This window comes from Manacus candei, unplaced genomic scaffold, assembly GCF_025592945.1.
Source record: "Manacus candei isolate 608988 ecotype Guabito, Panama unplaced genomic scaffold, ASM2559294v1 h1tg000023l, whole genome shotgun sequence".
Lineage (NCBI taxonomy): Eukaryota > Metazoa > Chordata > Aves > Passeriformes > Pipridae > Manacus > Manacus candei.
Window position 1 is genome coordinate 20,612,130 of NW_026138071.1, and position 23,108 is coordinate 20,635,237.

The following is a 23,108-nucleotide window of genomic DNA, read 5'->3' on the forward strand; positions in this document are numbered from 1 at the left end:
GCTGTTTGGTCTTTCAGGATGCTTTCTTTTTCTTTTTCCTGTTTGCATATCTGTTCTCCCCAGCCTCTTTCCCTTGGACATATTTGGAGTTCTCAAGAAAAGTTGAGGGAGTTGCTGACATCGAAGAAAATGAGATAATCACAGAAAAGAGATGTTGTCCCAAAGTGCAGACAGCCCTCAGCTAAGTCAGTAGTCATTCTTAGGACTTCAACTCCTCCAGGTACTTGAGGAAATCTTTACAAGAAATCTGTGTATAATTTATGTCCATGTATGACAGGGTTTTTTTAAGCAATCAAAGTAACAAAATATTGTTAGAATGTTTTTTTATGAAAGTAGAGCTCTTAGACCTGCTTTCTGTTGGACCTTAGTCCTTGAAAATATTTTAGGTTCCTGGACAAAGTGTTTCCCCTTTTGCAAAGCTAAACTCCGAATGCAAAGTTGAATCAGTGTCCCTCTATGTTGATTTCCAAAGCATTAAGAGCAGTCCAGTATGGGGCATTTGAAGCACTCTGCATTCTTCAGTTTTTCTCAATGCTCCTTTTAGCTGGGTTGAACCCTTGCAGGAGAGGAATTTTTTGCCCTGTGTAAGGGCTCTGATGGACAAGTTCTGGCAGATTTGATTGCAGTGTAAGGAATTCCTCCTTTTCAGGTACAGGTTCATGGCTTGCCTTAAATATTTTTCCCATGGTTTTTGTCCCAGGACCGGTGAGAACAGAAAGGATGACTTGCCAGAGCTGTTTGTCACTCTAGTAAAAGCTTGTCCCTGCTGGCACAGCCTGACTGAAGTGCCAGTAAGGTTTCACTTTAGCAGTGAACTGATGCTCTGTCTGGCTGGAAGGGGTGCTCCTGGGCTCTTGCTTGCTCCTTTCCCTGCATTCCTATCTCATCCCCCACACTAGTGCATTTTCTGGGCTGCTTATTGAGCTTCAGAGACTGCCATCAGCAGAGAAATACTTGCTGCCTCTTGGAGAGTAGGATTTAGCTCCCCAAAATTGTTTTCTATGAACCACATGAGTGTCAGAGGAGCCTGCAGGGGAGGTGGTGACTGCAGCAGGTTTGGGGGCAAGTGGGATTGTCCCTTTTCCCAGGACAGCAGCCTTGCTGTGCTGCTGGTGGCTGAGGGGCTGCAGATATGGTGTATGCCTTGTTCTGGTGTCTCTGCTGCTGGAGGGTTGCATGTTTTATGTTTTCAGAAGATTTATGTGGCTGCATCAAGTTTTAACATCAAAAAACTATTTAACAGTAAATGAAAAAAAAGCTGAAAAGTCCAAGCAATAATTCATGCTTTATGAAACAGAGCAGCTACTTCCTCCCTAGTTTAGAAAGAAACTTACTTCCTCTGTAGACAGGGTTTGATGAACAGCGTCTTTACAAGATCTAGAAAAAAGAAATGTTAGAAGTTTGGAAGCAAAGACAGGAACAGAACACTGATGGTGTCCATTAAAAATGAGTAATTTCTGCTCTTCTGAGGAAGAAGTGGCCTCACCAGTGACTACAGCAAAGAAAAAGAGGTGCTGAAAACAGGACTGTAAATGAGACAGAACTAAGGGAGAGAATACATATCTTACACAGTCAGAGCCTGTGAAGGGAAGAAGTACTGGAAATATGTAGGAAATATGTAATTTTTATGCAGAATACAATAAATTTGTCTATTTTTTAATAACCAAAATGTCTGGTCTGTAGCAAATTTTATTTTGAATAAACATGGAAGGCAAAGTGATTCACTGTGGGCAAAGACAAAGTGAAATGTGGGTAATGGTGATGACAGCAGTATCAGTGCTTATCACTCAGAGTGCATGTAGGCATTGACAAAAATAAGCATTATCCCTTCCTTGTGCTCTTATGACATAAAAGAGTTTGAGTTCATGAAAAATTGTAATTTCTGTGCTGGAACAGCAAAGACTGTACTTCTAGTCTCTGACCCAGTGCACGAGTGATGGGGCCAGGTAATGGTTCTGATGCTGCCATTATGTGGGCTCTTGATTCTGCCTCCAAACCTGGCACATAATTTAGATAGTCACTGATATCACATGGGTGAAGTTGGGATGTGCTGAACTTAAATTTATTATATTGCTTTTACTGCATCTTATTAAAGCATGAATGGCTCCCTGATACTCTCTAAAAGGTATGACAATTTCATCTTCTGGTTGTTAAGTTTTAGCTCTACTTAGCTCATTTTCTCCTTGAGGGCTTATTATTGAGTTCTTCATTCAGTGACATCGTTGCCCTTTTTTAATCAGCATCCTAGAATTTAACATACAATGTTGCTTATAAAGATGAGAACATTATTACTTCATTCTTTTCACTCTAGTAATTTTTATATTACAGTGACCACTCTGTTTAAACATTTATCTGGAAAAGACCATGATGAAAAGGAAATGTAATTAAATATAGGAACTAAATATTGAACTCCTGACTTGAGGCTGAACTGATAAATGAAATTAAATTTACATGGGGGGAAAAAAAGCATTGTAAAGCTCATCCAGTAGTACATTTTAATGTTTTATTCAACTAAATCTACAAAGCAAACTGTATATATCAACTACAGGAACTGAAAATTTTTGAATGTCTTATTTAGAATCCACTTATTGTAATTGTGTAATACTAAAGTTCCTGGATCTTTGGGAAAAGAAAAACAAAATAATCATCTGCATTTGAAATTCAAGCAGCACTGATGCAGAAGAGTTGGGAACGGCATAGTTTGGTTTTCCTAGACAGATTTAAAAAACAAAGAAAACAAAATAAGCGAAGCATTATACTTTATAAACAAGATTACTAAAGACAAATCAGTCTGTGTCCCTCATGTAAATTCAGGTTTTGGAGCAGGCTTGCTTTTGAAGGCTGTATGTATCTGCCCTCTCTGCATGTGTGTTCAGACTTCTTGGCAGTCACTGTCACTGAATCAGGAAGACAAAACTGACTTTCCTGTTGGACTAATTATAGTTCTTTAAAGAGATTAATTAACCCTTCTTTTCCTACAGAGTGACTTTATCGTGTCAGAGGGAGGCTGCAGAGTGTTACCTGCTGCTTGGGATTGCTTTCATGGCTCAGAGTAGCAGTGCAATGATGCCTACAGCCAGAGTCTCATGTTGGGCAGATGTCTAGGTGACCAAACTGTATGTACAATGTAGTGCTTCCAGAATTACATTCTGAGCCTGGAATATTGCTGAATCCATGGCTGGCAGTGGATTTTGACAGCTCTGTGAGATACAGTTGCAAAAAACAACCTATGATTTAAAAACTTTTGGAAATTAAAATCAATGTATATTTCTTTGGTTTTGTACTTTCCACAAAGTGCTTTTCATCCGTACCTACAGCACAGTAAAATTACCTATTCCCTTCCTTCCTTCCTTGCTTCCTTCCTTCCTTCGTGTGTTCTGTGGGTCTGAAAAATGGTTGGTTATATGGTGCTGATGTGGTGCTGTCTGGGTAGATATGGGGTATGTATTGTCCTCTGGTTACACTGGGCAGCTGACAGCTGTGGTAATTGGTACCTGAGTGGTAGGTGCTGTGCAGTGTGGGTGTTAGGGCTGCAGACCACCTCGCTGCTCTGCTGAGCTTTCTGAACCAGTCCCCTGGGGAGAAGGGACAGGAGGATAGTTTTCCCCCAGCGGTATGTTAATTGTTGTGCCATCTGTGTGACCGAGGGCATGGGTGGGATTTTTGGTGTGATCAAGACAGCAGTGTGCTAGAAAGGGAGCAATCACTAATCCCTTGGACTAATTCATGAGTAAGGGCTGGCTGCTTAGGAAGGAAGGGAAGACAAGTCCTTGGACCTCTCAGCTTTCCCTCAGGCTGGGTTTTTGAAGCACAGACCGGTGTGGAAATGAGCAGTGGTGCCTAAGGACTCCAGATGAGGGTAACAGAAATAAAGTGATGTTGTGGCAGTAGGAACCAAGTGTGCATAAAATTTCCCTAAAGCAATTAATCTTTAATGCTTCCTCAGTGTCTGGGTCTTCTACCCCAGCTTTTGATTAGCTGTGACACACACACAACTGGGCACTAGGCTCTCACAAGTTCCTCTGATGTAACTGGGGTGCTGTATCATATACAGAGGATGAATCTTTTTCAGGTGATGTTGCTGTGGAAAGGTGGAATCAATATCTCGGAGACTGTAACCAGGGGGAAGCTGCAGAGGACACTGGTGGTGGTCATCAGAGAGCTTCTTTCATTCAATATGTACAAACTCTCAGGCTTGTAGCAGAACCCAGGATATAGTCCTCTTTACTTTCCAGTATTTGTCTCTGATTTATCTTCAGCAGCACTGATTCTTTCCTGTAAAATCATAGCTCTCTGGGCCTCTTCCTCTCCCGTGCTATTCTAGACTTCAGAAAACTTAGCAGGAATGATCAGTTTGACATCCAGTGAAGTAATTCCTGACTGTGAGGGTGGTGAGGCATGGGAACAGGTTGCCCAGAGAAGTTGTGGATGCCTCATCTCTGTAAGTGTTTAAGGCCAGGTTGAATGGGTCTGTAAGCAACCGGGTCTAGTGGAAGCTGTCCCTTCCTATGGCAGAGGAGTTGGAAGGAGATGGTCTTTAAGGTCCCTTCCAGCCCAAACCCTGATTCTACAAAAATTGCTGGGAGAGAAGGAGAAAGGAGCCAAAGTTGGTCAATAAGCAAGGCTTAGCAGGTTGCAAAGACGGAAAAACGTAGGATTCGCACAGCAAAGGATATTTTGGCTTGGGATTGAAGGTAACTGCACATATCCAGCCTGAGTCGAGTGTGGCTGGAAGCTGATCAATGATGTCCAACTGTGATTTACTTTCTCCCCTTATCCCTGCTAAACAGTGTTTAGCAAACTCAGAGTGCATTGCAGCCAACTTATGCTCTCTTAATACAGAAAGCTGAATGAAAGCTGGACTCAGATAGCACTCCAGTGAAAAACTGCAAAAAGGCTGGCATGTTATCAGTTGTTACTTCCTACAAGAGCAAGCTGTATTGTGTGGTTCCATTATCTGAAACTGAGTGGGATGGTGGGGTTGGGTACAGACATTTAAAAATGTGATTTATGTTTTTCTTTCTTCACAGAATCCAGCCTAAAGTATTTCCTGGGGCTTTTCTCAGAATCTGTGTCAGTGCAGCAAGTTAACTAGTGACAGCCTTATATCAGAGAGTAGAAATTTAGCGTGGTGACACTGTAATATCTTTATAAGATGACCTAGATTAGAAATGTCTTGTTCTTGGTTTGTAGAATTCTGTTCAAATATTTAATATGACTTGGAGCTGAGTTTTTTCTTTTGCTTCCTGCAGAGACAGAAATAAAATTCAAGGCATAAATACTTAAAATGCTTCCAGGACCTGAACAGTTTCAGGGATGAGAGGAGCTGGAGTTAGATTAGAATACACCAGAAACATACAACCTGCCCCCATGGTCTACACAATGCTATGGCACGGATAGGGATGAGAGATTTGCTGTGTTTCACTCAGCTACTTATGACTGTATGGATTTCACCTTCTGAATTTTACAAGATATCCAGCTTACAAGTTAGAACTTTGAATTAGGTTATAAATGAGATTGCTGAAAATGCCTTACTCAAGGCATATATCAAGAGAGCTTTTGCCTGCTGAAGGCTGGAGGGGTAGGACCAGTGCAGTCTCAGTTTTGGTCCAGTCAGATCTGAAGTCTTGACTGCAGAACTGGCTAATCCAAAGCAGGAGGAAGAATTTGCTGCTTTTCCCTCCCCTCTCTGGTTACTTCCTTGAGATTCTGCCTGTGTTTAATGAGCCTGAAATAATCCGTACAGGCATATCACTGGGATGAAGAAGGGTATATCCACCTTTTTTGTTAACATCACCACGTTCCCATGGCTTAAAGCTCTCTGCCAACCATCGTTTTAGCTCGGTGCATTGGGACTGAATTCCCCTTGGGCAGGTCCCGTTTACAGTGTAGTTTCAGTTGGTCTGTGAGACTTTGCAGGTAGCACACTCATCTCACCCCAGAGGAGAAGGGATTCTGGACCCTATATAAAGAGGCTGCAAGCAGGACTTCCCTATGCAAAACTCTCAGTGAAAGCAGTTTGACAGGCTTTTGGGAACAGGCTACTTCCTTTTTTAGTTTCCTTTTAAATTTATTTTTTTTTAACTCCTTGCAATCATGGTGAATTTAGATGGTGAGATGGCACAGCTTTTCCCACCCCTCTGAAAACTTTTCCCTCCCTCTGAAAGATGATGCAGCTTTTTATGCTTGGGGTTTTTAAAAGCACCAAACATTGCTATCAGTCAACAGACTGATAGCAGATTAGTTCAAAAATTTTTGCCCTGAACATAAAATGCGAACAGTGTTAGGTGGCTCTTAAATGCATTTTGTTTGTCTTGCTCTGAAAAATTGAAGGTCCTTGGCACAGCAAGACTATGTTTTTCTACATACTGTTCTGAAGTGTTTGGCAGCCAGTGAGTGGTGAGCTACATACACCAGTGTAAACAAGACATCAGAGAAAGAGACGGGCAGGTCTTCAATTACAGTCAGGCAAGAGCTTCTCAAGGACTAAGAGGAGGAGGCTGTGAGATGCAGAGAGATTTGCTTTGTTTAGCAGATCAGAGGGGCAGGGTAGCCTGAGAATGGATAAACCAGACTGAAAAATAAGACAGTAGTTTACCAAACCAGTTTCTTTAAAAAGAGTTGAGCAAGTGAAGAGCTAAGCCTGGGCCTAGCTTAGATGCTCTCAGATCTCACTAGTTTCTGATGCATTACTTGAGTCACTTGTAAAAATCTATGAAAGTGGATGGAAATCCATTGAGATCCTAATTTAGTTCCACAGACCCTTTTGTCATTTATATGGGATTTAGAAGGTCAATACCTGCTTCTTCTTGAATTCATGTATGGGGTTAATTTCCCCTAGTGTGATCCCAGAAAGATATCTCATTTTCAAAGAAGCTACCTGGGATTAGTAGTGGCAGTGCAGACACGTTGCCTGTGCTCTTCTTCAAACATCCTCTTCTCTGATGGGCAAAATGACTTGATGAGCTCTCTGTTGAGAGGAAGTGTTCAAATACCACAGGCATCCACGGTGTGGCCAAGGAATCGTAAAAGAACGGTAAAGTCAGGCTGGATTGGGAAATCCTCTGGTTTGTTTTGGCTTTATCGTTTAGCTAGGTTACTGTAATTCAGCTTTCCGGATCTCATTAGGCAGTTGATCAAGCTGTCACCAGCTCTTTCTGCTGTTGTCATTAGAGAGAGGTAGAGAATAATGCCCTGCTTAACAGCACAGACAAAAATGAGTGTTAAGCACATTGCCACTGCCTTGACAACAAGCAGTTACATGCTTCAGCTGATTAAGTGCTGGTGGTTTGCTTTTTATTTTGTAGTAAGGTTGCATATTTACTGAGATAAATTTGACAAGACTAATAATACAGGAATATTCATGAAGGAGCTGGAGAGGACATCATGAGCGGTACTGTTTAGAGACTCAAGATACACAGTTTTTGTTTTTTAATATAAAAACATCTGTTTAAAAAAAAACCCAACTAATTACTTTTTGTCAAGCTTGAAAGTGTTCTTTTTGCAAGCGTTCCTTTTGGTATCAGACTGGTGGTGCATGACAACAGCACAGAATAGTAAGCTTTTCACTACTGAAGTGGAATAGCTCACAAAAAAATAAATGAGAGGCTGAAGTGTAAGCTATGCAAGTCTAATTAACTTTCAGCTTTCATAAGCTATAGCCTCTCTAGCAAAATTAAAAATGGGGTTTGGATTAGAGATGGTGAGATGGCACCTCAGTTTGGGTCTAAAAAGGGGTTTGTAAAAACTAATTTTTTTTTCCCCTTCCTTTCTGGCTTTGCTGACCACCTTGTTTTGCAGAAGGGCATCTGAAGTGGACTGCACTCCCTCCCTCTCTTGTGTTCGTTTTTGTTCACTGGATGACTTTTTTGCCCTCCTCTGTTACAAAGAGGCTCTAAAGAGACTAATCTAAAATAAGTGGGGCTTGCCTTGATTTTGCTTGCCTTGATGGTCACTCTGTGGCTGAGCACCCCTATGCCGAGCCTTTGCCTCTAGAAGAGGAAGCTCTGTTTGGGCAACAATTACCCCAGACCAGAGGGGATCAGTGTGTCTAGATGCGATATGGACAGAGGGAGGGTCTCTAACAAAGCTGGGCTGCCAATATTACTGCTTGATTGGTATGATAGGAACTGGAAATAACAGAGAAGAGACAGCTGCATGTACAAACTCAGTTCATGTTGGGAGCTGGGGTACTGAGCCTCTGTCTTGCCTCCCTTCTTAGTACTGAAGGGTTTCAGCACAAGATTGTGACCATGGCTGGAAGCTACTTGAGAAGAAATAGAATGAAGAAGATTTGTATCCTACTTCCTCATCTGACAAGAATGCATATGCTTACCCTTCTGGCTGATGCTTTGCATTCAAGGTTAACTTTTCCCAGGTACTGGGATGTATTTAGTGCATGGGGTTGTCTCAGAGGCATCTTGCAGGCTTTCCGGGGGGTATCCAGACAAAGCTGCTCAGAACTAGTAATGGTAACTTGTTGGAAGAAAGACTGTAATAGCTCATTATAACTCTCAGACTCATCTTTCTGTTTAATTTGTGCCTGTCCAAAGTAATTTTGAAGCTGCTGGATTTGTCACAGTCGCATGCACCATGCTAGGAATATACTGAATTGTTTTCTGAAGTGAAGACAATTTTGAAACCTTTTTAAATTTCCATTTCATTTCTTTGACCTGGCTACCTGACATTGCATTCATCAGCAAAGCTTGATTTTTGTTGTTTTTTTTTTTTTTTTCCTGTCAGCTTCAATAGTTTGGCTGAAGTTGAGTGCAAGGATATTATCAGGATATGTTGAATCAAGCTAACTTTGTTAATCTGTTCCAGATTCAAAATAGAGGTAAAACATCTGCTCTGGTTGTTGAGCAGAGCTCCATGCCAACTGTAGTGTGCCTAACGTAAAGAAAGAGATGAAATGCTGTTATGAACTGATCTTCATGTTCACACATAGTTACTCTGCTATTAATGGAAATAACACTGTCATCAGCCTCAGTAGTTAAACATATTTAATCTGAATTTTATACTGGCTATGCAAAAAGCAAATACCAGTGACTAAAATCTGCAAAGGATTTTAGTGTTTTATGAAAACAGTAATAACTGACTGTGGTGCTCTTCAAGCGCAGTGTGAAATCCACCACCCTGTAAGAGAAATCAGGAAACATCAACATTAGTCTTTAATGTCTTTTAAAGTATATTTGACACTGGCTATGTAAGAGAAAGTGATGTGGGAGATTTTTATGAGTTTTTCTGGAGGTGGCAGGGGTGGCATGAGCGTGGAATGAGCTGCATTATAGTGTTTAGGAGACAGGCAGAGGTGAGGCTCTGTGTGTGATGTGCAACACAAGAGGAAGTTACTGGAACCCAAGCAAGATCCCTCTGTAATACAGTGGTAATGGTATGATGTTTTAGATCCTGCTCAAGTCCCTAAAATATCTTGTCCCTCTCTTATGTTGTTTTCATAACCCTGGAGGTTTGCTATTGTCTGAGGCTTGGTTTAGACACCCATGAGAGCAGGACCTTGGAAGTGTTGCAGATCATTGCTAAGAGGAAGATGAGGTTCAAGAGCATGTGAGATTGTGAGTGCAAAATATATGTCCTTAATATCTGTGTATGAGCACATGTGAAAAAAACCCCATAGCTGTAATTACCTTCTGATGAGATCTGAAATTCTACTGGAATCATGCCAGGTGTGTTTCTACCCAAAGGCATTAGACTCCCCTTGAACTTTTGGGGAAAAAAAATAAAATTATTGATTTCTGCTGTAGCTTATCCTTTTGCATTAACTTTCATATTTATGGAAGTGTGGTGTGAATTTTGGCCTCTTTTGCTTTCATTGGTTCAATCTCTTGCCCACTGAAGCCTACAGAAAAGAATACCTTTGACTTTCAGTAATTGTTGGACTAGATCTATTTTTAAAATATGGTCTTCTACAGTTCACAGTTTGTAACTCAAATTGGTAACTAGTGCCCTGCTTTGTGTTGCCCTTAATGGAGCAGGAATGCATCTTCCTTGCATGCAGCCATTCAAGCTCTGTATGCCTCGAGTGGGGAAAACAGATGATTTCTTTTAGTAACAACCTTTTATATATTGCAAATTGTTCTCGTGTTTCCTTTACATTTTCTTTTGTGTATGCTGACCAGCTCTGATCTGTTTAGATTTTCCCTGTAAATCATGTTTTAGAGCTCTGTTTTGGTCTTCAAGTCAAGTAGTGCCCCAGACTAAATGTCTCCCTCCAGTCACAGCCTAAGCAGTACTGAACTGTGTGACAGGACTACTGTGTGTTTTGCAAGTCTTAATCCTAATTTAAGTCTCTTCCTCTTTCATAAAGTTGTTCAGTTACATTCAGTTAATAAACTGCAATCCCAAATTCTTTCTTACCCAGAACTGCTGTGTAACAGCTCTGGATTTCTCACTAACAGGCATGCTGTGTTCTCTTCCATACTGAACAGTGTCCTACTCTTCCTCCAGCCTAGTTGTTTGTATAAGTTGTCAAGGCAGTTATAAATTCTGATCTTGCCCTCCAACGTCCTTGTGTCATCTCTTGTAGTTCAGAAGTATCTGCAAATTTCTTATGGCACTCTCTGTTTCATAGCTGCCTCCTCTGTGTGTACAGTAACATAAACCAGACCCTGCTAACCAGCGGAAGTTCTGATCTTACCGAGTAAGATGTTACAGGATCAGATGCCACTCTATAGTTCTCTAAATCAGGACTAATTTTCTAAAAATGAAAGGATTTTTATTAGAGCATGTGATGAGTATCAATGCACGCTGCATATATCAGATAAAGCACTTAATTACAGTAGAGTAAGAGATAGACTGGACTGTTTCTCTGTACTGTTGAGTGTCCAGGCTGCCAGATGACAGGCAGGTCTCTCTGTGTTACTGCATTGAAGGAGGAGTATGAAAAGGTTGCTTAAACCAGCTGCAGTGTGTGTAGCAGTCCTTGCCTTGCAAGGAAGAGAGGGGTAAGTCATGATTTCACAAGTGATAAACTAAAGGAAGATAAACTTGCAGCATTTCCGTTTCTTTTTTTCTCCTTGGTTGCCATTGCTGCTGGTAGGGTCGGGTAAAGGCAGGATATCAAGTCTCCAGAGGATGTGGGGCCACTGAATGGAGGAGATGTCTCAGGTTGGGTCTGACAACTGCAGCCAGCATGGACTTGTTCGTTCCCCCTGCACACAGAATCGGTTTTGATATTTTTTTTTCTGCTTGTGGAATTTAACACCTAAGCAATTGGTCAAAAAAAATAATAAATTGCTGGTGTGCTTGAAATGTGTTTGAAGATAACTGAGCAGGAAATGAAGCTTTTGGCAGAGTTGATGTTTTTGTAAGTGAGCTTCTCCCCTAACTGCTTTATTCTTAAATGTCTAGCAAGGAGCAGACCTGTCACTGGGGTTGCTGTTGCTCTGTTCTGCTGCTGAACATTTAATTTCTCTTGAGGTTCATAACCTTGTGCTGCCTGGCCACCTCTCTACTGTGCTTCTGGTGGGGAGAAAATGCAGGGCCCTTTGGAAGGCAGGTAGTGTAACATGGCACAGGGCCTCTCAGTTGGGAGTTCTCTTAAGCTGATTTACACCAGCTGAAATTTTTGCCCCCAGAGATTTTACTTTCTGCTGTGCTCTTGTTCAGAAACACTGCCTTGGTACCGGGACTCCTTCCCTGCTTCTGCCTAAATGGATTATGGGGGAGGGGGAAAAATAAAAGAAGGGTGGAAAAAAAAAGACAAAAGCTCTGGGAGACAAAATGCAGGTATGACAAGAAGTACTCAAATGGTTAAGTAGTGCAGCACTCGCTGCTGAGAATGCGTAAAAAAATGGGATCTTTTTTTGGTAGTGCCATTACAATCCATGACTGTTTAATGGTGTCACTGATACACAACACAATGCTGTTACACAAGACACAGTTTGTATCAAAACAAAACCCCAGGAAACTTTGAACAAATTCAAGAGGACAGGAAAAATTCAGGGTACCATTAGATCGATTATCCTCGATCTTTGTAGGTATTTCAAGAAATCTTATTATGTTGTCTGTGGTAGACTCTTCTTCACTAAAATGGGTAACAAATGCTGGTGAATATAGCAAATGTTATGCTACTATGTTTATTTTTGTCTCATTTGAAAAAGCTTTCTTATTTTAACCGGTCTGCATCATGCTGAGTCTCTCTCCACTTGATTAATGTAGGACAGAATTTATTAACTAATTTTCTGATCTGATCTGGAGGCACTTAAAAATCCCCCACCAACCCCAACCCCAAATCCCAAAACTAAAACAAAACTCCACCACTTAAATCAAGACTAATGACAATGAAGGAAAGGACACTGGGCAAGCTGAATTAAAGTCTTAGTGCTTTTCCTTTTTAGAAGTGATCTAAATTTAACAGGCCATGGGTTATTTTGGTGCCTTTAACTGATAAGTTTAACAAAACATAGGCAACATGCAGTGCTTTTGGTGTGTAGAGGAACTTCAGGATTCCAGGAATGGCAGGATGTAACCTTCGCTTCACCTGGAAACATAAGCAATTCTCAGGGCAGTTGATAGGCTTCATAATGAAAAATGGGAGGCAGCCAAAATCTGGAGCCAAGCTAACAGCCAGAAATAGATCTGCTGAGAGGCTTGTTTTGCACCATCCAGAATGGCATATCAGAAATTGTGCAAACAGAAATACCAGACTTGATCCAGCATTGCAGAAGCAGGGTCAATCCTGACTATTTTCCTTTTTAAGTATCATGAAGGCTTGACCAAATGAATGTTGGGCTGAAGTTTCAGCTGTCTCAATTTTTGTTTTCTTTCTTTCTCACTTGCTTGAAATACAAGCGTGTGTTTGATAGTGCATATTTGCAACTAAAGGTGTTCAAGTGTGGATCACCCAAGAACTTCAGCTCCCCTGCTCCAGCAGCATGGAAATGGGGCAGCAGAGAGAGAAGCCAAGGTTTGAACCTCTTGGAGAAGAAGAGTAGAAGGGAGGAAAGGGCTGGGCACAGAGTGGACCAGAAGGGGGGGTGCAGGGCTGGTGGGGAGGCAGGGATGTAAAGCTGGTTTATTCTCGTTACTTCACAAGGAGTGTGTTTCTGGGAAAGTGTGCTGAAGTGTAGTCTGGTTTGCACATCACTCACTAAATGATCATTTGTGATTTTGTGTAATTATAGAATCAGATCTATTGTCTTCTCTGTCTGGCCAGAGACACAGAGTTTTATGGGTGGGGTGTAAGCAAAAGCCATCAGGGCCCTGCTGAGAGGGATCAGAGAGCCAGAAGCCTGTGGGAGTACAGCCTGGATTTCCAGTCTCAAGCCCAGTTTGTCATTGCAAAGGCTTGACTGGTATTGAAGGGGAAATCATTTAAAAGCATGTGATGCAGGATGTGTCATGACAGCCCTGCTCCCTTTTCAGGGTTGAGCCATGCTCTAAGCAGTTCAGGCTGTTCTTTTCCAAACCTAGTGTAAGCGATGTTCAAAATGAGATCCTTGATGGAAGGTGTTTGTCAGCTTATCATCAAACAGTCTTGTTTCAAACATCTTTATTGTTACTACTTACTTTAACCCTTTGCCAGCAATCATACTTTTCCATTCCCCTAATGCTGTGCAATATTAGTAATGAAGGAGAATTTGGGGTGATGTGATTTTTCCCTTCACAAGATGCAAAAGGGTATTTTTGGTAGGTTGTATTTCCAACCTCTGAACCCAATCAGTCCTGGATACCAGGCACCCAGCTGAATTCATCTGGAGGGGTGGGAGTCCTCCCAGGATGCAGGTCCTCCCCTGGGCCATGCTGCCCCGAGGCTTTGCAGCCTGCACAAGCTGCCTGGCTACCCAGCAGATTAAGGCTGGAGCTGCTCTGTTTCGGTAGCTGTTTGTTTGTGATTGTCATGCAATTAGCAATGTATGCCAGTGATTAAACTCAGGTTTGTAATGTTACCAGCAATGGCAATATATGATGATCATGTTAGAATTGCCATTATTTCAACTAATTTTGCTCCAAGTGTTTCTGCAAATATTCACGTCTTCATTTGTGAAGCCACTGTGGGAAAGGCTGAGTGCATACCTAAGTGGAAACTACCTATGGACCATGTTAGCATTAAATGAATTATTCAGACATTGGTGAAAAATTACTTAGGAACCACTTCTGCATTACTGAACATTTGACTAATCTTGAGGGGAGGGGAGAAAGCACTGAACACAAACACTGCTTGTACCACACTGCTGTCCTTGCAGACATCCTTGCCTGATGCCACTGGTGCTGCTCAGAACATGTCCCTTAGGGTTAGACCATACTGGGAGCCATAGGTTTGCTCTGGGGTATTTTCCATTTGGTCACTGAGCATTGTTTTGCATTTTGTTGAAGTTGCCATTCATCATTTGAATCAAATTGTTGGAGGGACAGGCTTTCAGCACTGAGGCTGTGGGCAGGTTCAGGATCCTGTGTTGTCCAGGCAAATGCAGACAGCCCCCTCCAGCTCCTCTTTCTGTAGAAAGTTTAGGTACAAGGTTGCTCTTGAAGCTAAACATATGCTCTAGTTACAGTTTATATATGTTTTCCTAATCTCAGGAGAGCATAACAGCAAATGAAGCAGTGATGGATTCTCCACTGCTCCTAGGTGCCCTGTGCCATTGGTGCTGAAGTCCTTTTTATGGTCTGAAGGATGAATGCAGCCTGAGGTTTTGGAGAAGCTGTTATAAATGACATGGAAAGAAATGGGGGGCCATTACAGGAAAAACTAACACTTCTTGCAGTGCAACTTAAATGCCCATTACATCCCTCTAAACAACTTAGAGCACAGCATGGCAGCAAGTTATAAAGTCATTGGTCTAGGGAAAGTGTCAGAGCACAGTGGTGTCCTTTAAATGCCAGCCTAAAAACAACATGAAGATCTCTCAGTTTGTAAGTGCCATCTACACAGAGTTTTTCTTACTTTGGGGAGTGTTGACCTGTGTTTTGTTTAATACCTCTGTGTGTCATGTAAGTTTGTTGGTCCTTGAGCACTGACACGGGGTGGAACAAATTGAAATAAGTAGCCATGTGTAGGCACACATGCTGTCCTTTCTGCAGTGGATTGATGTGCAATCCTTAAATCATTTGGCTAGTCTGCAAAACATGGAAGGACATAAGAAGATAGAATTAAATGAGTTGAAATATTTTTTTCCTGCCGTATTTGAGATGTTGCAGCGTACAGGGTATTTATTGATCCGCTCAGTATAAGTGTCCCAGGTAAGTACATTCACTCACTTAACAATGCTGTCAGTTTGCCAAGGTGATTCCAGAGAACCAGTATACCCTCTTTACAGATTTGATTCTCTCTGCTGACCTTTCAGTAGTTTGGACAAGTCATTCTGTGAAAATCTGTAATAGCTCTGAAACATCCCTTAGCAACCATCCAAGGGCATTCTTCTCCAGATACCAGCTCTGTGAAAGTACTTTGCTGTCAGAAGTCAGTATACAGAAATTCCAATAACAGAAAGGCACTCTTTGAAATAACAAATCAAGAGTAAATTTCTTTTTGTATTTACCCAGCAATTAATTCCTAAAACACAGTAAAATGCTAACCCCTGATGCAAATGAAAAAGACTACAAGGTCTGTTAAAAATTATTAGTATTGAGTAATTTCTGTACATGGAACTGTATAAATACTGAGCATTGGGGAAATGCACTCTGAAAATGAAGAGAAATCTGGTTAATGACTGTTCACTAATACAGACTGGTAAGTTAAAACAGTATTTCAGATATTCATGTGCTGTATGCTCAGAGGGAGAAAGTCCTAAACTAAAATTAGGAAGAGTGAAGTCTGCTGTGACCAGTGGAAGGAAATATATATACGTGATGTGACATTGCAGACAACCTTGTAATCTTGATTAATGGGAGTACCTACAGAAAAAGGTGTTTGGCAAAACATTGTCAAAATCAATACCACTTTGAAATGATTGTGTGTCTTGCTACACTGCCTTGCTAGTTAAAGAGAAATGAATACATGGACATATACAAGTGTTTAGATCAGGAACTTGATGTAATGCAATTAGATCTAGTAAAGGATCAATATATAACTTCTTTTGACTCACAAGACTAAGTGACAGTATATTATATCAAATTGGCATGGCAATCGATTCTCCTTTCCCAATCCCCCTTCAGCTCTTGTCAAACAAAATATGGCTTAAATAAGTCCTTGTTTGTGAGTCAGGATGTCTAAAATCAGGGTAAAATATTTAATATATGTTAGTTATTTGTTACTCAACAAAAATACTAACTGGTTTGCTAGGAGATTCAGCACCCACTTTGGACATAGTAATTAAAATGATAGTTGAGACAGTCCCCTTAAATACTGCATCTCATCTGGAGTTCAGAGACTCACCAATGCCACTTGGTAATAGTCTCTGCTGTCCCCTGTGCTGCCAGACCTATGGAGGAGAATTTCCCAGTGCTGGACTCTTTCTGTCAGTGTGGCTTGGCTCTGTGGGCACCAGCTGAGCCACAAGACATTCTTCCACGTGGGTTTAAGTTCTCTGTTGCTGAAATAATTGTGCCTTCACTTCAACAAGTTAATTTTCCCTGGTGGATTGAAGTCCTTGTGATAGCCCCATGTGCCATAAAGGTAGGGATATGTTGCAACATTGGAAGATGTCTCCAGGTAAAATTTTATTTTTACTGAAATGCTTGTTACAGCACAAAGTAAAAAACAGTCTAATAAAACTTATTGATAAATTTTGTACTTATCATAATAACTCTGTAGAAAAAGTAACATGGAAAGGGTTTTGCTAGCTGCTGGAGTATATTCTCAGAAAAAAATGTGAACACTCCCAGCTGAAACTCTCTTAAAGAATTTGGAAGCTCCAGAGAGCTGAGATGATGAAACAGTTGTTCATCATTCCAAAACCCTGCACCCTTGCTTAATTCTAATAATAGTTTTATATAAGCTGCTCTGTGCTTGTGCTTTTTAATTCATTATGAGTGTTTAAGAACTTCTGAATTTGAAGAATTTTAAAGCAAAATGTTTCTGTAAACGAAATAACCCATTGATAGTGTCACAGGTTTTAGAAATTATTTCCAAAAATATACTTTATCTTTCTTTGATAATTAGGAAGGGTCATTATCTACCCTTCAGGAATTGAAAAAAAAAAAAAAAGAAAAATAAGAAGTTAGTTGAAGTCATTCATGCATGAATATGGTCATCAGTGAAGATCAAAGAAGTAATCTGTTCAGGTCATTGGACGTCCATCATCAATGTGTGTGTAACTGCACAAGGTCCATTCCATCACTGTCAGCTGCTGAACAGAGCAATACTTTTTCCATTGTGCTGATGGATGTGGATGCAGGTTCTCAGCTCTGACCTCAAATTGCAGCAACAACACTGCAACAGACTTCTGACATATTTTTCCCAAACAGGGCATTATACTTGACTGAGCATCTTACCTTGAAACATGTCTTAATATGTAATAAAATTTCCTTGACAATAATGTGTCTCCCTTCAAAACTAATACCTTGGAAAATGAAGTGGAATAATGATGTAGTAAATTAGGAAAATGGCCAGTTGGAGGCTGCACAGCAGTGACTCAAGATGATTATTAACCTGTACTGGTTTTATCTATCCTTTCCAATTGCAGGCTCTGATAGTTCCCCATTGTCTCTGTCTCTTGCTGTTACAATTAGCAGTGAAATATTCTATTGTAATTAATTTATAAAAGGTAAATTATGGGGAAAATGGGCTGAAGGACTAAGACCTTTGTAATGGGTATATGGCAACTTTCTCCTGTCAGCAAAGATTGTGTATCAGTGGTGTGAGACTTATAACCTGCGTCAGAGGCACAATAAATACTGCAGGTAGATATGACCATGGTGTGGTGGACATAGATTGAGATGAGGATCTTATAAAAATTTTACAAGTCTAAAGAACACAGTGTTATTATCAATCTGCTTTCTGTGTTAAGTGGCTGGTACTAATTAAAAAGGTCAAGCATTTCCTGCAAAACCAAGCCTCTGATTCAGATTTCTGGCAGAGGGATAACGGGTCAAAGTGTATTATTGTAGATCTTCCTCTCTTTTTTAATGTAACAATGAACAGTACTTTACTCTTTCCCTTTTAAAAGAAAAATGTCACTTGTAACAGCATTTGAACTTCTTTTATTTTTTTTTTTTTAAATCCAATAGATCTGAAATTTGAGGGTTTTTTCTCTTTTTTCTCTTACCTATGTCTGAGGTCTCAGCTGAAGTGCCATCAGAGCCTGGCTGATATCTTTTGTTTAGTGCTGGGCATCCCTGCAAATGAGTTCAGAGACTAATCCAAGCTGCTGGGGGTATTTGTTGCTTGGCCAGTGGGTTGTGTTGCCATTCAGCTTGAAATTGAGGAGTTCTCTGCTTTCCTCTTATTTTTTTTTTTTAGTTTAAATATTATTATAAATGTACATGAAATGAAAATATTTTGGTGTGAGCATCGTGATTTCATAAACATTCACTGATTCTTCATAGCTGTTAGTATTAGGAGAGAAGGGAACAGACTGAGCATCCTTCAGTGGGTAATAGTCTCTCTGGCCATTTTGACATGGGCTGGGAAGGAAACATGCTAAATGGGTCAAGTGAAATGCTATTTTTTTTCTTTTTTTCTTTTTCAAACACCCACAACAATCCATAAGACTGCAGACAGTTGTGATAAGAGATGCTGCTTTAGTCCTTTTTCCATTGGAGGAGTGGCAAGAATTAAATTCCAGTGTGACTGTTTCTCAAGGACATAAGGGATTAATATGTCTTAAAATAGACATCATTAACTTAGAAATGTATTTTCCACATTTGAACTTGATGAATTTTGCAGTGAAAAGATAGGGGGAAAAATGGTATTTTCTTTGTTCTTTCAGCCTGTTTGTGAATTTTGAGAGAACCTGTTTACAAGAGAGTTAAATTCTGAAGAGTCTCAAGAACTGTTGTGGGTTTATGTGCTTAAGTAGGCATGCATGCTTCCATTTTGCAGGGTTATTTTAGATTCTGGTGATTGCATGGCACCACAAACTCTGTTTTTGCCAGTAGGACCATGAGACAACCTGGAGGTGGGCAGTGTGACCGGGGGGTGCCCACGCTGCCTTCAGGAGGGGTCATGGTGCAAGCAGGGCCATCTCCTGTTTCAGCAATTACTCCAGGGAATGGGGATCTTTGTAATTTGTCCCCTTCTTTTTCTGATCTCCAGCAGCAAGATTTTTATTCTTTTACTTCAGCGGATCATGTCTTGCCAGCTTGGTTAATAACTCAAACATTTGCTGCTGGGGGTCCAGAACAACCGTAGCCAGAAGGACTGACATTGCCAGCTCCGGACGTGTAACGGGACAGTTGAGCATATGCAGCTCCCTCCCACTGCTGGGTGACGCCAGCACTGCCAGAGGAATGAGTGTGGCATATTGTTTCTCCTGTATGCTCGAATATTTATTTATGCATTCCGATCCATAATAGCATAATAACAGACTTGGAACAATAAGATAATTATTTTGCTTCTTGGGTGGTTAAAATTAACTGTGCTTGTTGCATATTTATTCGGTAAAAAAAGCACAAGATGTTTAGTAATTGCTCAGAAATTCATTATCTGCATAATGTTCTGTTTCTAAATGTGTATTGCATGACCATTAATCTGTGCCAACAGCAAACATGCAGCAATATCTGATGTAATTAGTTTCCCCCTTACATACCAAGGAGAACATCTGGGCTAATTGCATGTTGTTGACAAAAGTTGCCATTCTAATGGGGGTCTCTGTTTGTGCACACACACACTCATTATATGTACAAACATGCCGAGATTTCAGTTTATCCTCAAGCAAACTGATAGCTCTTACTGATGAGATACTCTTGGTGATTTGTTGCTGGGATCATAAAATGTCTGGAGGCAACATGAGTAAATGTTAGCAGGAATAAGATGCTCTTAAGCAGAAAATAAACAAACCTGTAATGCTGCTTCTTCTGTTTTGTTTTTCCAGCCGCCACTGGTCCAGGCGATTTTCAGTGGTGATCCAGAAGAGATCCGGATGTTGATCTACAAAACTGAGGATGTCAACGCCTTGGTATGTGACTGGGCATGTTATGTGCCTGTGGTACATAAGGGCCGTGCTTATGGGCTGTTACAATGGCAGTATGAAAAATGTCCTTAGTAATTAACACATAACAGAATGAAAATGATTTTGGAAGTAAGAAATTTGGGACTTCAGTGGAATCCTAATTAGTAGTCTGAAATATAATTGTCTCCAACAGTTGACTTTAAATTTTCTTACTGTATGGTAATTATTCCAAATGTGCAGGTCAGTCAGGGACACTTTTTTCTCTGACTGAGAAAATGAATGAAAACAGCTGAAAACTGCATATTTTTACTCTCTGTAGAGTTTCCTTTTGTGAAGAGCCTTTGCAGATCAGGAGCTGTTATTCAGCATTTGACTGTGCTTAAAATAAAGCTTCACATAGGTCTCAGCAGTGAGAGCAAGGAAGCAGAATCTTGGCCATAATTTGGCCACAGAGGAATTACTGTTCTGGAGATTGGCTTACTCTAACCAGAATGGTAAGCAGCTGTAAAGTAGTAGTATTTAAGTAGTTTGGTATTGGAGGAAAATATCTCCATTTGAACTTGATCTTTTTGCAGAAATTTGGATATTTTTTTCCCCCTTTTCAATTTTAACTTAAATCCATACTGTAAGAGTCCTGTCAGTCCTGACTACAATCTGCAGCCTCTGAAAGTGGTGAGAATATAAAGCAGAAGCAGAATGATGATTTCCAGGTGTTTCCTGGACTTTTGAATCAACCCTCCTTTCCTTCATGTCTTTCTCTGACATAAAGCCTTCAGTTTATTTATAGCTAACACCAGCACTTGGTCTGGTTTAGTCTTGGCACTGAAACTTTTGCAGGTAGTGGGTCTAACCTGTTGGTTCGGAGCTGCTGAAAGGAACTGGAGAAATGATCTTACAGATCTGGTTGACTGGGGCTCCACTCCATTTGCTTCAAGAGTGGAAAGACTTGCTTCTGTTTTAAATTGGGAATCTGATCCAAGACCTTGACATTAGGCTTTCCCTGTGATTATCAGTACCTGGTTGTTTTGTTAAAAGTTCCTAAAAGTGCTTTGTTAAAGAATCATTTCTCTTGAGTTTCTTCTTTATTTGTTTTTGCTGTTGGTCTAAAAAAAACAAACAAAAAGCCCCAAACTAACTAAACAGAAACCCCACAACAAGCTAGGTGAATGTCGTAGTTCCTCTGCATTTCATGTTGTTTTTTAAAATAGCATTTCCTACACAAGATTATTGCCTGCTTCTCAAATGTTTTTCTATCCTTTGGCTGCAAGTGTGTAGTGATGGTTGCCAGGGAGATGCTCTCAGCTGTCAGGTGTGATATCGATGAGGAATACATATTTTGCAGATGAATACCATGGTACTTAATAAAAAAAGTCATTGAACTTGAATGGTCTGCCCAGAACACTATTTACAATACTCAAAATCCATCCAAGAATGCTTTGCCTGAACAGCTATTTTGTCAGGAGCAAAACACAAACCTTTTCTTTTGAGTAATTAAAAAAATACTGGTCAACATGAAACGTGAAGATTGTGCTCTGAATAGTGACTGCAGACAAGGGTTAATTGCTTAAAATATCACTAAAGAAAGACCAAAAGATTTCCCTCCCTTGTACTGTGAGCTGGCAATTTGCATTGCGTGCTTATGTTTCTATTTTAAGGGTGTTTTTAATTACTTCCATGTTAGTGTTTGGTTGCTCACGTGAGAGGAAACTCTGACACTGTCTGGCAGCGATTTGTCCTTTGTTGATCATTTTGGTTGGCTCTTTTAACACTGGAATAGTTTAAATATAGGTAGGACAGGGATACAAAATAAAAGGCTGGTTTGTAGCAAGCTCTGGGAATTTCTGGAGTTTTAAAAATTGGTTTTTTGGAATCTGCAGCAAGAGAAGTATTTGGAAGATAGAACAAAAAGCGCATAGAGAAACTCCAAAAAATTAGGAATGTATGTGCATACTTCCTAAGAGAAAATTAATCTCAGGAAAGAATTTGGAGGAAATCTTGGAGGAAATCAGAAGTTTAGCATGTTACTACTTTTTTTTTTTTTTTTTTTTGGGTCTGGTAAAATAATTATTATCTTTCCAAGCTGGGAAGTGTATGTTGATAGAAATGGCTACATTCTGGATGCTGCTATAATTGTGAATTCCACGTTGCAACACAGTGAAAGCTGTGACTGTTTGGCTTACAAGTGTGGGTTTAGTTCATTCTGCCACCATAATTGTCGCTGTGACCTCTCCAGTCCCCAGCTGTGCTTTGGGGGGAGCATGTGCACCCTGAGGCCATGGACACTGTTATCCTTAGCTGTTATACTGGGTAAGCAATTCCCTACCATGGGGTACCAAATGTGCACTGTTTCCTTGGGAAATGTGGTCTGCCTGTGGGCAGTGTTCAGCAGCCTGTTTTCCCAGGACATTTGCAATATTGGTTGCACTATCTAGACTGCCAGACTAGTTTCAGGTAGGCATTGTCTACATTTGCTGTTTGGTACATTTAGAAATAGCAGGGTGATCATGCTCTGTGTGTATAGGTGGGGATATTTTAGGGTGCTACTTTTACTTTGGGAAGAGTGGGAGAGAATGGCTCCTAGAATCCAGGGACTACTCTGGATCCAGTTGTAACCCCTTGTTATTTGGGATTTGTAATGCATGCAGCTGTGCAGCACCCTACATCTGCAAAGTCCAGTTCTTATGTGTGATGTTATAAACTGAAATCTTCCTGTGAAATTTCCATTTTCATCTTAGTCTTCCAGTTTCCCCTCAAAATATCTAAAGCCAAACAAAAAAAGCCAAAACCCCTTCCAGTATTCTTCCCTATAACTAATGTGATGTTTGCAAGCCAAATCAGACATTTAATTCCCTCTGTTTTTATTTTTTTTATCCCCTAATCCTGCGTTTTCTCTTGGATAGAACCCTAAAAAACCAAAATATATTTAAAATTTCGATGTCTCCAGAATATCTTCTGGATATTCTGGATTTTTATTTTTGGGAAAGTAACTGGTGTGCTACCTCACTCCACCAGTGAGACTGTTGAAGGCAACATTTGCTTTCCCACAACATAGGTGCTTCTGTTTCTGCTGCTGGGGCACAGTTGCTGGTATGGCCTTTT

The 23,108-nt window shown here is 40.5% G+C and overlaps 1 protein-coding gene across 13 annotated transcripts in view; it reads left to right on the top strand.

Moving 5' to 3' along the window:
- Positions 1-23,108, top strand: part of ANKRD44 (ankyrin repeat domain 44) — a 136,990-nt gene that overhangs the window by 40,191 nt on the left and 73,691 nt on the right. For all 13 annotated transcript variants that reach the window (XM_051788016.1, XM_051788020.1, XM_051788024.1 and 10 more), the window contains exon 2: positions 19,932-20,015. In XM_051788016.1, the coding sequence (XP_051643976.1) occupies positions 19,932-20,015 (84 nt within the window). The remainder of the gene's footprint in view (positions 1-19,931; positions 20,016-23,108) is intronic.